The sequence below is a fragment of the Larimichthys crocea genome, chromosome XIV (assembly GCF_000972845.2).
Source record: "Larimichthys crocea isolate SSNF chromosome XIV, L_crocea_2.0, whole genome shotgun sequence".
NCBI classification, from domain to species: domain Eukaryota; kingdom Metazoa; phylum Chordata; class Actinopteri; family Sciaenidae; genus Larimichthys; species Larimichthys crocea.
In genome coordinates, this window is record NC_040024.1 from 1734861 (window position 1) to 1750242 (window position 15382).

At 40.0% G+C, this 15382-nt stretch overlaps 1 protein-coding gene across 13 annotated transcripts in view; it reads right to left on the minus strand.

The window, feature by feature from the left end:
• Window positions 1-15382, minus strand: part of nrxn2b (neurexin 2b) — a 592065-nt gene that overhangs the window by 256061 nt on the left and 320622 nt on the right. For all 13 annotated transcript variants that reach the window (XM_019268034.2, XM_027287992.1, XM_027287993.1 and 10 more), the window contains 2 exons: window positions 12425-12598; window positions 7990-8109 (listed from right to left, as the gene is read on the minus strand). In XM_019268034.2, coding sequence (XP_019123579.2) covers window positions 7990-8109; window positions 12425-12598 — 294 coding nt within the window. The remainder of the gene's footprint in view (window positions 1-7989; window positions 8110-12424; window positions 12599-15382) is intronic.

Here is a 15382-nt window from a genome sequence, read left to right on the forward strand (position 1 = left end):
ACTCTCCAATATTTAATGTATTCTGGGAGTGCAGTCATCCCTACAGCACAGGCTATTATTTCAGGTGGTCAGCACTACCAATGATAAACTCCGCTTCTGCTTGTATTGCAGCTGTCATTCACGGTAGCATAGATGATACCTGCCTTCTAAAGATGAGCTGCTTCTCACTTGCAACACTGATTCTTAAAAAAAAAAAAAAAAAAAAAATGGGGCATGGCAGTGAGAACTGCACTGTCATTGCTCATGGATAATCTGGCAGACTTTGCACCTATCTTGCATTATACGTATATCAAAAATTGATCATTACACATTCCATGTTCAAAAATGTCCATACACACATTTGCATGGCTGTTTTCAGAGTAACTGCAGATGAGATAAATGTTCTTATAACCCCATAACGTTGTTGAGGACATTGAATTAGAAGAAATAGAAACAGAAATACAAAGTAAAGCCATTTTAATAGATTACCGTATACATCCCATTTGACTGTGAGTTAGGACAAGTCAGAAAAATGACGATGGAAATGGATAGTAAATGAGAGAGCCTTTTAACACCTCCCTGTGACTGCTATCGGTATCCTGCTAACACTGTGGTAGCACTCAAAATGCATCACACACACACACACACACAAAGTACATCTCTGAGAGTCATGTTTATGTCAGTTTGATCGCAGAAGGTGAGTATGGTATTTGTGAGTGCATTTGCACCACTGAATTCAATCAGGTCCAGAATATTGACACTAGTCAGATGAGCAACGCTGCGATTTACGAAGCGTCAACAAAGGAATTGACTAATATGAGATGTGTGAACTGAGTGGCTGTGAGAAATAATTGCTTTCCCCTGTTTTTCATCCTTTATATTTTGATTCCCCTTCTAAAGTCCATACACACACGCACACACAAATATCCCTCCCATCTCTCGTTTTTATTCCAGCGTACAGTGAAAGGCTTTTGATAATGTTTGCAAGTGACTGGAGTGGTCTCGAAGCAATTACAAAGCGCCATTAATTGTCCTTTAATGCATACTGTGGTTTAAAAGCTCATCTGGTCTTTAATTAAAACCAAGCAAAGAGTGGAAAATTTGCACCGGCTCCACAGCGTACAAAAATTCATCAAGAACAAAAGAAAGTTTCTTTTGGTAAGAAAGAACCAGATTTGTGGCTTACCTGCCAAAGCTATGAGGCTCATAAACAAATAGGCACTCTGGGGAAAAGAGATGAGGAACAGAATGTTCACTGGAGCCTAAAGTTAAAGGCAAATAAGGGTTTTGAAAATATGAGTGTGTGACGGGACTCAAAGTTAAACAGATAATAATATAGATATCACTGTTATTGTGGCCGAGATATCTACAATCTACAGCACGGTATGCAGGTCTTGAAAATTGACACATTGATTGAACATTTCAATTAATGCCAGAGAAAAGCCCACCTGAGCTACATGTTGAGCCAAGCTATCACTTTCACCTTGCACCCTTAGCACCACAGGCCATGCAATATGACCATCCACCATCCAACCAATCCCCTTCGAGCTCTCGACATGGTGACATCTAAAGTCCAATGGGCTTAGTGTTGCCCTCTTTTCTGGGAGCCAAAATTGCCTTTGCATGCCCAAACAGTATTTCATTCCTCACTTTCCACTGCTCTCCACCCATCCCTCGCATTTCTCTGCCCATGCTTTTACTCAGTGTGCAAATGGGAAGATAGCTGCAACCTCCCCCGGTCTCTCTCCATTTCATTTCTGGAGCAGCCCACAACTGAGAAATAGAGAGGGTTCTCATACATGTGTATGTCTATTTATGGGCATGGGGGAAAAAAATAAAAAAGTAAACAACCCAAGTAATTATTCAGGATTCACACTGTGTTTCTGGCCTAATGAGGTGGCAGTTAATTGCTAGGTCTGGACAGCAGCTCTTTGGGGCCGGCGTGCAAACGGCACAAAAAGGAGATAGGAGCTGCAGAAGAGGTGGGAGGAGTGAATAACAACAATCAACAAAAATGGGAATGGAGTTTTAGGGAATCTGAGCCAAAATAGCTAGTCAGACACCATCCATGGGTTGGCTTTTACACGCTATGGAGCTTTCTCCCAGACGGCGTCTTGGGTGAGAAGAGTTGATTTCCCTTATTGGATCAGGGGGCTTGAGAGGGGAGATTTTATTTATTTTCTTTCTTTGAGAGTTTGCAGCTGTGCTTACTCATTCCTCCTGAGCTCGGGCTGAGTGATTTCAGCTGGTGATGAGAATCTGAGAGAGCTAAAGCCTCACCTTAAGTCTGTCCTGATCCATGCTGTGTTGAGCATTGAGTCCATGTTGAAACCAGTGTGACCTTGATCACTACAAGCGGACTTACACTCGATGTCAAGCATAACCAAGTGCATTACAGACACACAGTGTTGCTGGATTCATGAGGCTATTTAGCTCTAGAGAATAGCAGCCATCTTTTTTTTTTCTTTTCTCCCTCCAAATGTCCAAAATCAAATGATCACCTGTGGAGTCGCTGGAGAGGATGAGAGCGAATGCATTTCAGTAATCAGGTTTCATTAAAGTTGTTGTTGAGGAGACATTGCAAGAGGGGCTCGGCGTGACCACTGCCTGTTGAAACATATCAAGCTTATCAAGAATCAACAGTAGGATAGCATAAGCAAGCAGTAGCTGTACCTGGTCCTTCAGAATTGTTGGAGTCAGTTCATTTAGTGTTCACATAGCAAAGACAAAGGGCTCAAGAAACAAAGAGATACAGTGAATTCAAACATATGTCAGTTTTCTACTAAAATACTGAGAGGCTATCCTGTGACCAAATGCATACCTGATCCCACAAAAGGTTTTCTATTTCCTCTTTCCTATACCCTTTGAGTCCTGACATGATCACAGGCTAACTGTTACTGATGGCTACTTGATGCTTTCATTTCTTCCTGAGAGTGTGAGATCAGTAGCAGAGAAAAAAAGACATTGAGACAAGAGATTGGGAGATGAGGCAGATTGAAATCAGCATTGCTACACACACACGGGCACTCTGCACTCAATTAGTATGCCTGACAGCACTATGCACCGGCAGCTTGATTCATTGTATACATGCAAGTGTTGTGCGTTGTGCTAACGCCCAGCGAAATGCATGCAGTTAAACAAAGAATTGCCCTCTCCTCCCAGCTACTCCCTCTTCGTCCCTCTCCACCTTGTTTTCTCTCGGCCCCTTTCTCACACATAAACAGAGAATGAGAGAGCGAAAGAGAAACAAAGCCCTCGTACTGCACGCACTTACACAGCATCTCTGTCTGAGTTGGTTCCAGATGAATAAGGCAGAATACCAAGTGGCCCACTTATACGCTACGCAGAGACAAATAGACCAGTCAATCACCGCAGGCTGCTGCTGAATAACAAATGCTCTCTGGTGTTTGTGTGCGTGCTGTGTATAAGACAGTGTTTGTGTTGTGTTTGTTGTGCCTTGACTGCATCTGTGTGCATGAACATAGTAGTACAGTATGTGCAACAACCCACAGTTGCAATTGAAAGTGGTATGTTTTTCACTATTATAGCAGCAGATGTTTCAACTGTTAATGAGAACAGAAAAGAGGAAGCTATTTAAGAAAAGGGATACATTGGATACAAAATACTGTTGGAGAGTACTTGTGTTTAAATGAGGCCAAGGTAAAAATCAGTACTAACTCTTCTTCTGAAGAAAAGGAGGAACGCCAAAGACCAGTTTCATTTGTATCTGCTCCTCTTCCAAGGCTTCATGTATTAGCCCCCCCAATACCTGTCTCTCCAGACTTCAGCGGGGTAGACCTGTCACAGCAAAATGCCCGATGGAAGGGGTCACCGAAGAGGTGCAAACAATACTATTCAACAAAATGGGAGCTTCTCCAGTGGGATTGGAGCCTCTGAATTAGACAAACATACCCATCCACAGTGGTGCAGTGGTACATAGAAACTTGACAAATTTATATAGAGACTTTCTGCAAATCAGACTGCTGGACTTTCTCAGTATTGTCTCCTATCTGACATGTCAGGCAGACAAAAATAAGCAATGCCAGTAAAAAAACAAAAAAAACAAAACAAAAAAACAACAACATAAAACTACAGTCCAGTATGGCTTGGGAATGGGGGGAGAATAGTTAGGCTCTTGGGTTCAATCCTGGAGAGGCTGTGTGGGAGCTCTCAAAAAAAGGTTTCATGGACCAGGGAATTGGGGAGATAAAAAAAATATGCAGTTCAAGTTAAAAACTGTCATGTACTGGAGGCAGGATTAATAGTTGTGAATTTTTGACAAGACAGGGGAGGGGAAAGAACATGGAAGTAAGCTTTAAATAATGCTGGAAATAAATCCACATCACTGCAGACCTCGAACATGACCTCATCACCACCATCAACCAGAGCACACAAACCTGGAATAACTCCTTTTTACTACCAGCTTCTGAACATGTCACACAATGTTTTGTCCCTCTCCTAAAAGGGAGGGCTCTTTTAGGAAAGACAATAAACTTGGAGTCGCTCCAAAAATTCAAGGATTCTTACATGTAATGCATTATTACATTAAGTGAGTTTCATAATTATCATCTATTTGACACTAAAACTCCATTGAGACCAGAGCAAGGTAAGCTCTTTAGTAAGCAGCAACCTAAGACCAACTCACTCATCCTCCTAACTCCAGGTGTGATACAGTATCACAGGTAGCAAAAATAAATAAAAAAAGCGACATATTATTGAAGGTTATCTTGTATGAAAACATCAGTGTTGGAAGATGGTGCACAATCAAACCTTTTTGTCTGTGTGTGCAATAACTACACCATTCAATTGTGATTCCACTTTCATAAATAATAACTGTATTGTCAATAATGTTGACAACCTTTCCACCCGGAGCGAAACAAATGACTCTCGGCTTAAACTGAGGTAATTTGACTGGAGATTTTCTCTACTGAGCAATGTTCACAACGTGAAACTTCACTCTCATTATGGCTTTATGTAACTGTAGGGTCCGTCACAATACAGTGTAGTCTACAAACACACACCAAGTACACATGCAGCCCCCTCTACACTTTGTCTATCATGGCCTTCAAGGAAGGCCATCCACAAACAACAGTGTGAGCAATATTGGGAGAATAATTATACTAATTTCTTATTCTCCACAGACAATAACCAGTAGTGGCAATCACTCTTCATCTTTGTATGTATGCAGTATATTTCTGGCAGCCTGGTTCTTTATGATAAATTTCACTTTTTATTTTCTGCCCCCTCTTGTAATGACATGCATCTATACTCTTCATAAAACTACAAAGAGATGCGACCCATACACCGGTTCCTGGCTCTCATTCTCATTATTCATGCAGACACAACATTAGGATACAAGCTATTTGATTTCTGTGGCTACAGGAAGATAATTACATGGACAATTCCACAAGGAATTAAACCCTATCCATTTCAGATATGTGGGAGACAAACCAAGGGCACAATGGCAGGGAAAGGCTATTTTACTCAGAAGTGAAGAGAGAGTGTGTAACTCAGTCCTGTGTTCAGTGCAAAAAAAAGATGCTTCATACACATATTAAAAATGCTATCCAATATAAGTCCTACCTTGGTTTTCAGAGCAGGTTCAAGACATTTTTTTCCAAAGGTTGGCATGTTCAGAAAAAATGTTGATTCTGTGATTGTGTAAGCCCAAAAAAGGCTCAAGGATACAAGTCTGCATGGCGAGGAATATGGAACGACAAAGATAAGAAAGAGAAGACGATGACAGAAAGGAGCCAAAAGACAGGCTCTCAAGGTCAAGAGATGAAATATGTTATTCAACATTCCAAGCTGGCAGAAATCAAGACAGAAGCACCGGTCTGAAGATGTGCAGATGCTGTTAGGAAGAAAAGGACACACTGCAATAGAAACAGCTATAACAATGCATGCACATTGTGAATGAGGCTGCCATACTGTCACATGACACATTTGAAAAAGATAAAGCTGTTTAACAGATCTTAAATGAAATCAATCGTGCGTGTAAGTTTTGAATAAATTCAGACAGCGGCTGTAGTCTATTTTATTTTGAAATTGGTCAAATTAAGACATAACAACACATTCAACAAATGTGCTACCACTACATTAGAGCAGCTGCCTATTCTCAGATATTGTGAATGTGTGATAGAACAGGATGGCAGCCCTCCACCAAGAAAACATTGTACAAGTTACAAGCAGACAGACAGTAGGGGAGGGAGTGAACTTTAAACAGCAGCCAATGAATCCATAATACAAGCCAGAGTTGATATTCTCATTTCTCTGAGATTTCCATGGAGTTTGAAATCATTTAGAACTGACTGCTCAACAAGACTGCCTGTAGTGCAGACTGACGGTTGTTCTACTTAAATGCTTTTTTTTTTTTTTTTTTTTTGTCTGTGATTATACAGTAGCTTTGTTCAGGCTGCTGGTGAGGTCCTTTTCTCCACTCTACACACTCTCACAAACCAGACACACATCTCCTAGGTCTTTCCACAGAACACACATGATGCCATACACTTCTTCCTGTCATCATAGAAACCAGCCGCTAACACTCCCCACAGGCAACAACTCGAATGCAGCCCTCTCCTCTCTTCATCATTTGCTCTCCTCTCTCAAGGAGCGAGGGATGTCTCTGCTTATCTCGGCATGGCTGTCATGCCGACAGAGCAGTTATCACCTTTCCCTTGCTTGAGTCTTCCAAGAGCCAAAGGAGCACCTTGCTAATCATCCTCTTACTGTCATGCCCAGTCATGTTATGTCTTGCTAATGTGGTAGCCAACATAACAATGCCAAATACATGAAACAATCAAATAAAAAAAATCACAATCACACAATGGAAAATACTGTAGGGTGGTCTAAAAATAGACATAGAAAAGAACATGAGGGTGATCCAGCTTAATTCAGCACCCACAACTTAAGCAAACAAAGGCGTGTGCAAACAAGTCTATTAGCCTGTCACCCTGCCTCTGCCCCTGTTAGTTTAAGTTTGTGAGGAGTGCTGAATGCTAATACATGCTTATGTACAGCTCTATGTTACCACGCTGAGCTCTGATACACATGTAATTAATAAACACTTGAACAACACTTAGCAGTTAGCACACTTAGTGTGCACTTAGATGTTTCATTAGCATATATTTAGAAGAAAAAAAAAAATGAATGCATACTTTTGATTTATGTGACAATGGACACCCCTGCTAATGAGGTGAGACTGTGTCCAGAGCAGATTTATTGTAGTTGTATATGTTTTGCGGCATATTCGAGTAACCACTTCCTGTGAAGGCCAGATATTTGTGTTTTTGGGTCATTTCCAGTGTTCGAACACATTGCTGTAAAGATAAATGACACTAAATATATACCATCAACCTGGAAAATAAACACTTCATACCAATAAAATAAAACAACACCCTAGCAATGGATCTATGTGTTTAATGCATTCCTTTCCTGAACTCCCTTGCTGCCAGCCACTCAGCAGGTGACCACATGGCAAGGACACAGGACATAAATCACCGTTTCTCCTCGCAGCATGTGTTAACTGGGCCTCAGGAGCCAAGGAGCCAATCTCACGGTGAACTCTAAGTGTTACTATGAATAACGTGTGAGTAATAGAAAATTAAAAAAGGAGTGAATGTTGAGTGTGGCACAATCTGTGTGGCCAGGCTAAAGTGAGGTAATGAGGCCTTGTCAACTAGTATTTCGATTTTGATATTTAACTTGTGGGCAGCAAAACGGTAACAAGTTCTATGGTTAATGGACACGAGCATTTGCTGCTGGATGACCAGTGAGGCTCTAATGTGATGCTATTAAAGCTGGACTCACCACTGATGAATTCCCTAAATCTCTGGGGTGGGGAACAGCACTCCCACTTAACCAGCAGAAATTTAAAGTTGCCTGTGCAGCTATAACTCAATAACTGCATACCCTAGCACCAGTTATCCACCTACCCAAATCTCCACCTGCACCACTCACTCCAGCCATACACACTCAAACACTGGCAGTCAGTAAAATCAGTTCACTTACGGTCGTTGCAAAATGAACCTCCATAGGACGTCATGGTGCAGTCACAGGTGAAGCCCTCCCACTGCTGGAGACACACCCCCTGATGGTAGCAAGACTCCTCCGTACAGGTGGTACTGGGTCCTGAGGGCAAAACCAAAGACATGCGTGTTATAGTATTTATAGCTCTTTTTGGCTGACCCAGAAACAAAACCTCTGGGCAGCTCTGCTGGCAGTCCACCTCACCAGGCAATGACGGAAGATAAGGATGCATTTAAAAGCTCTATTTAGAAATATGATATTTACATTCAAGCATCAGCTGTAATTTGAAAGGCTGTCTGCTAATAGTACAGTTATTCCCACAGAGAATCAACATCTACATCAGTCTTGAGTTTGCGGTGGTGTAGAGTGGATAGTGAAAACAGTCGAGCATTAGGGACATAGATATTAAACCTATGAGTTGGGCTACAAATGAAAAAGACGGCACTTACATCGGATACTCATGCTGCTCCGTTACTACTGGCTGTGGGCAATTAACTATATGAACTTCATAAGCAGACATATCAAGAACATTTTGAAACCATGGCTAGGTGTCTATGTGCACAATAAAATTCCACAGCTGTCGTTTCACGTAAAAATTTATTTAAAAGTTCATCTGGAGCTCATATGGTGCAGCAGTCCAAGTTGGACAAATCAAGCCTCTTTACAACAAAATGTTTTGTTACAAAACACTCAGCAGGAAAACACAAAGAGGGAATCTCACACTTAATTTTGTAACTTTAGAAGATATTCACATGATCACTGTGGATTTTGCATAGCCTCATTGAAAATACATTGGTAAGGGCCGGTGTGCACTGCTGGGATCATTACAGCAAGCAACCTATCCGTTAACTCTGACTATGTTGTTAAAGTATTATTGGCTGGCGTGAAAGCCTAGAATAAAACATTAACCTCATATTTTAAAAACCTGTGTTACAGTGGCTGCTCATCAGCACACAGACGTGATTTAATTAGTGTCGCTTAGGAATGTATTACTATTAAATTCGGTAATATTTAAAAGGCTGAAACCTGGAATAATCACCAGACTGGAGTCAACTGAAGTAAATTGGTGACTGTGGAGTCAGTTTCCATTCAGCATCTCCAGTATATCTGTGCGTGTTTGTGCATGCATATGTTTGAGGGATGGTGAGGGATGGGGTGGGGGTTCTCTGCCACTGTCATGGGTGGCTGAAGACATTTAAATTGTCAATTAGAAACTCCACTGTAGTAATTCCTCAGTGGAATTCCAGCCTCCTCACTGTAGGTAATGTGACAGGTTTGAAACCTGACATTTACTTCAGATCACACATACTATTGACAGGCATTATCATATAGATAGACACGATATGGAAAATAATTTACCACATGTTTGCCTTTGTTGCTTCTGCATTATTAGAAGCTAATATGACTGTTACCAATTAAATAAGACTATTATTAGTTTGATCAAAATCTGATTTGTACTCAAAATTAGATGGGAAAAGCTGAATGATAGATATAAGATTAGGATGCATATCAAGTCTTAGGCAAGAGAATTGTTCTAAAAATAAGAACGGGTGGTGGCTGTCATGTTGGTGGTGGTGGGGATTCTCATTAAAATCTGAATTAAACACAAACATTTCCAAAGACCCATGGTTCAGTGCCAGACTAATTTGTTTCCGCATAGATAAACAGACATCTCGCTGTGCCATTTACAAATGGCCCAATTAAAAAAGCCCCCACCCCCAAACCAACCAGAAGAAAATAAATAATAAAAAATAAATAAACAAAAAAATCACATATCTATGAGAGCTTTTCCTTTCTGCTTTAAAATGTCGTTAAATTCAATGTCATTTCCTTTCTATCAGGTTGTTCTGTTAGGAGCTCCTAACCGGGCTAATTGCCCCATTAATTACTCACTAATAAAAGGTTCCCCTGAGGAGCCAATTAAGCATATTGTCATAATTAATAACCAAGTCATGTAATCACTTACTCACACTTACTTCAAGTATCAATTGGACAAACACTACCTTGTATGGCGGCTGTCTGAGAACCTGTTATTAGGTGCTTTAGGTTTGTTGGAGCATTAAATTCCATCTGCTGTTTGCTTCAAATGTTTAGGAAAATCCTGAACAATATAGGGAGCTGGTAAGACTTTACCAGTGTAAAAACCCAAAGTGAACACAACACTCTACTCTCCTAATTTCCGTCACCTGTGTCTACAAGTAACAGCTGGATTACAACTGAAACATCTGTTCCCATATTAGCAGTATGGAGTAGGCCAGAGTGCCAGAGTTTTTTTTTTTTTTTTTTTTAAACTTTCTCTAAACGGAAAGAATATCTTAAAATTGTTTTGTGTTTGTATCCGACTTGGAATATGTAAACTGTGGTACAGCTGCTTCTACATTTACAAATATCCATGCTCCTATTTCTCCAACTACTGACTCTATTATATATTATTTCAGCCATATACATGGCATTTGTTTGGTTATTTCCTTGTGCCTCTTATTGAGCGAGTCAGCAACACTGTTTATGTACCTGCACTTCAACTCGGCTTCAGTCTCCTTCCCCTATTCCCCGTCTTGTTCTTTGTTGTTGTGATCCGCTGAGTCAGTAGAGAGTTACAAGAACAAGCTCAATGTTCTGCCCTTTGTTTGGCCTTGGGTCTTGAGAGACTAGACCAGCAGCCACCTCTGACCACTCTGTATCCCCAGTCCACAAGCTAACAATGACCTCAGAACCAAGTCGGTCAGGACTTTGGCAGTGCTCCATACCCAGGACAACACTGTATTTTGTAAAAGTCATCTCCATTTCTCTTGCTGTTGCTTTTGGAATCCAGAAATTCACAATCTCCACGGCTTTTGTTTGAGAAGCTCAATCAATACGAGAAAGAAACACTAAATATAAAAGTTGTAATTTAGCTGATTTGATCAGAGTTTGGCTTCTGTGGTACCTGGTAAGGAATAACATTCTGAATTTGATTATGCTGCAGTAGATTAGATAAGTAGTCTAAATTGTTTTTGATGTATTCATGTAATAACAACAAGAATACATGCATTTGTAAAAGCCACAGGGTTAGGTATACCATTATTTGTCAAAAAGGTCTACCTTCTAAACTGGTCAATTATAGCTCATGGCACAACCCATCATTTACTAATATTAGCATCCATTTCAGGTGCCTGCGGGAGTCAATATGATAGCTTAATGCAGTTTTGAACTGTGTTTGGAGCAAAGTAATTGTGGTGTATAACTGTAGGCAGGTAATAAGGCTGGCAGAAGTAGCAGCGTTAGGGATTGAGGGGAAAAAAAAAAAAAAAAACTGAATCGAGTTGGCCAGTGTGGCCCTTGGGGAAATCAAGTCAGTGCTCTCAGACACTCAGCACGCCACAGAGACGTGGTGGCGGGGGGGGGAAAGAGTGGGTTGTGTTGAAGGGGAAATGCTATAGTCAAAATCCACTGTTAAATTTAGGATTAACTACCCAAACACTGAAGCCGTGCAGCCTGAGATGTTGTGGTGAACTGCACATAGCAGAGGTAAAAGCAACATGAATGCAAGATTGATAAGGCAAAGGCCAATGAGGGTGGAGTGTCACTGAGATTAGCCACAGTGACAATAACATTAGAGGAGAGAGATACCTCCCTCATGCAGGTTTTATGGGGCAATAGAGAGGATATACAGAAGACAGGGGCTTAGATTGTAAAGTCTGCCCAGAGCTGGACAGGATTACTGGTGTATAAGAAAGAATAATAGCCACATACAAATGCATCATATCACTGCACTAGTGTGTCTTCACCAAAAGCTCTGTGCAAGTGGCATGTCTGTAATCAGGCCATAGACATACTGTACAAAGATCCAATTAATGGTGCAAGGAAAAACCGATGGTAAAAAAAAAAAAAAGATCCTGTACTGTGAGACGTGTTCATAAAATCACTTGAAAGAAATGCTTTATTTTTTTTTACCAATTAAAACAAACATGTAAATATCTGAAACACTTAACAGTCAAGTACTAGATGCTGTTTTTTTCCCCGTCCTTAAATGACAAACTGAAATTAAATTGTACAAAAAATTGAACTGATTCCACTGCTGACTTGTTCTCTTCATAATTATCTGTCATCTTTTCAAAATGAGCCATCCTAGATAAAAGATTTGCTGTAACGTTGTCATTCTCCGTGGCAAAATATTGTCACTAATAACAAGGACACTGGATTATACACCGGTTGATAACACAAACACTTGAAATCAATGCCATTTGATTTCCCGTGCTGATTCACAGGAGAAATAACTTATGTGTCCTTACCTTGGAGCACGAGATGGATGCTATTATATATCAGAATATAGCTAAAATTGTATTACACATTGGGTATCTAACAAATGACTGTTACTTCTGAAATGGAAAGGTAAACATGTCTATCATTGAATGTTAAGACTGGTTCCCCTACTCACCATCGCAGCCTCGTTCCACCTGGCCCACCCTGTGGAGGGCATCTGCGATCAGGTCGGGAAGTCTCCCATTCAGGTCCACGGAGGCCAGACAGCCCTGGTACCCGTCCCGGGATGCAATCAGCTTGGGCAGATTGCTGTACATGTTCTTTATCACGCCACCGATGTACAGCTCCCCTGCAAAAAGCACACACATAAAAATCATGTTAGCAATAGAAAGATCAGATTTTTTCATTATGCAATTTATGTGAAATTAATCTGATCATTTTTGCACAAAATATATTCTGTATGAACACAAGCATATAGAAAGACAATAGCCACTTTCATTTAAGACTTATTTAAATATTGAACAGAGACAACAACATTAATATACATAAGATTAAACGACCCAAACAGCGAGATAATTAATACACGAGTTTAACAGCAAAACAAATAAAAAGACAATGCCGGGCTAAGGAAGCAGAAAAAGGGGCTTAAAGATACCACAGTATTTTCTTTTTAATATGTCCCTCCTCCCATCACTGCAAACCAGAGTATAATTAATCCTTTTGTTGTTGTATGTGCATGTGATATACTGTAAATCACAAGGTTGGTCAGTTCATAGTGTTTTAAATATTCTACTGTAATCCTTGACATAACTGCATGAATTTACTGTGCAGACTATCACTGTCTTTTCACTGGATAAATGGACCCATCTGCCTCAAAGGCTTGATAACGGATTGTACAAGGTTTATTTTTTTAGATATACTGTTTGTCCTATTTGACCACAACCAAGGACAGCACTTTGTTCACTTACTGCAGAGCAACAATTACAATTTATCTAGTACACTGTAATCAGTCACAACACATAATTGTGTGTGACTATAAATATCATTATGCAAGCAATATATATATATATATAGAATATATATATATATAGATATATATATATAATATAATAATTATATATATATATATATATTTATTTCAAATGTGCTCACAAAATATCCAGATGGCAGTTTTTTTTATGATCTAAAAGTATTTCATACATTATTGACTTTTTGACTGGTGTCTTTTATTTCACTTTCACTACATCTATGTCAGATGGACACATTGCTTTGATTAATGGCCAACTGAAACAATATAAATATCTCAAATCTAAATAAGAATAATCAATTTGAAAAATCATGCCACATTACAGCAGAATAAGCCCTTCATTTATAGACTACTGTTGTATGTGCCATTGCTGTAAAATGTAATAATCTGCCTTTTGATGATGCACATTCATGAAAAATGCAAAGCACATGGACTCTAGCAGAGAGGAGTGCCGATAAACACTGTAACAAGGGCAAGATCACACTGAAATAATTAGGTCTCTACATATCTTATTGACTGTGTGCACAGCACACAAAGTGTCTGTGCTTGTTTGGTTCTATTGAGTAATTTGCTCAATACAAATAGTTTCCTCAGTGTTGCTGTTGTTAAAGGCTAAGTGAGCAACTTTTTGATCCATTTGTGGGTATACGGGGTTCCTGTGAATCCTCGTGAGTGTGGTTTGTCGAGGATCCACTGGAAAGGTTTGTAATACCATATGCAGGTAGGAGACAGTAAACATGACAGTCACCAAGAGAGAGAGAATTTATATTTTTAAGCAGAGTAGTGTGCATGTTGGGAGGCATGCTCCTGAGAGGTGTCCCCTGACAAAATGCTTGTCATTGCAGAGGCGCTGAGAACATGTTTGGATGATTGCGTGATTCGAAGAAGTAGCTTACGGTTGACATGAATAGATTGTACAGCATCAACCCTAAAGTATTGGATTGACATTTGATGCTTGGAAAGATTTATTACAGGGCCCTGCCAATATAAGGTAGTCTTCTGGGAGAAGAACAGAATGTAGACAGCAGCACTTTCGCATGAAGGAAGAAGCAGAATTTGTGTGTCCTCAGCGAGATGATAAAGCTGAGTTTTGGGATAGCTCAGTGCTCAAGCACAATTAAGGTCGCTTTACATTACAACATAAAAGGAAATACCCATCCACTTATAAGCCCAATTATTTCTCTCTCCTTCTCCTCTCAGGCCTCTGTTCTGTAGAGCAGTGAGAAAAATGCCAAGTGAAATTATGAAAAACACAAAGAGGCCTTTGATGTAAGTGCATAAGAATAAACACAGTTTGAAATCCTTCAGGCATTCCTCATCATCACAACTCCTACTTTACCATCTATCTTTAAAATAGGCATAAAATGAACATCCAGCAAAACCTTTCACACAGGGCTGATATCCTGCACCAAAGATAAGACCATCAGAACGCCTTCCTACTCAGAGAAACTAAAACATTTATATTTTCACAGCTGAAAACCAGAACTTTCAACTTTAGCACTCCGAGAAGCAATGAGCCACGAGGTCAATTATATGTGGACTTTCGGTAATGGAATGAGTCAATGATGTTTGCCAACTTCTCTCTAGAATTAATGAGTACTTGACACTTCATATTTCCCAGCCGGGGCTCCCGGGCATTATAATCAATACAACAAATTCATTAGCTGTCCGGCTGAGTGATGTCCTGAAATCACGGCTGTAAGAACCATTTAGCAAATATGAAATTATCGGCATGGAGTTAATCTCAAAAGAACAAACAGTGCATTTCCTGCAGAAGTCAAGTCACCAGCATGTTTGAGATTCCACTGGCTGGCTGCATAAGTGGAGTCCACAAGAGAAAGCACCAGCTGTACGGTAAAAAATTAGTCATGCAAGTTTTGCTTTCTTTCACTGGAGTAAAGATTACAGAATATGAATAACTATGCAGCACACATACACTCACCCACACAGAGAACTGGGCTCTCATTGTGCTCAGTTTGGAGTTGGATGCTTTAATTTGAATTACAGATTTCTCTGAGTAAAGTTTTCACTTCCTTGTTCATTTGAGCCATGAACAGATTGTTCTGCAGAATACATTACAGTTTACCTCTCTTGTTTGTAAATGCG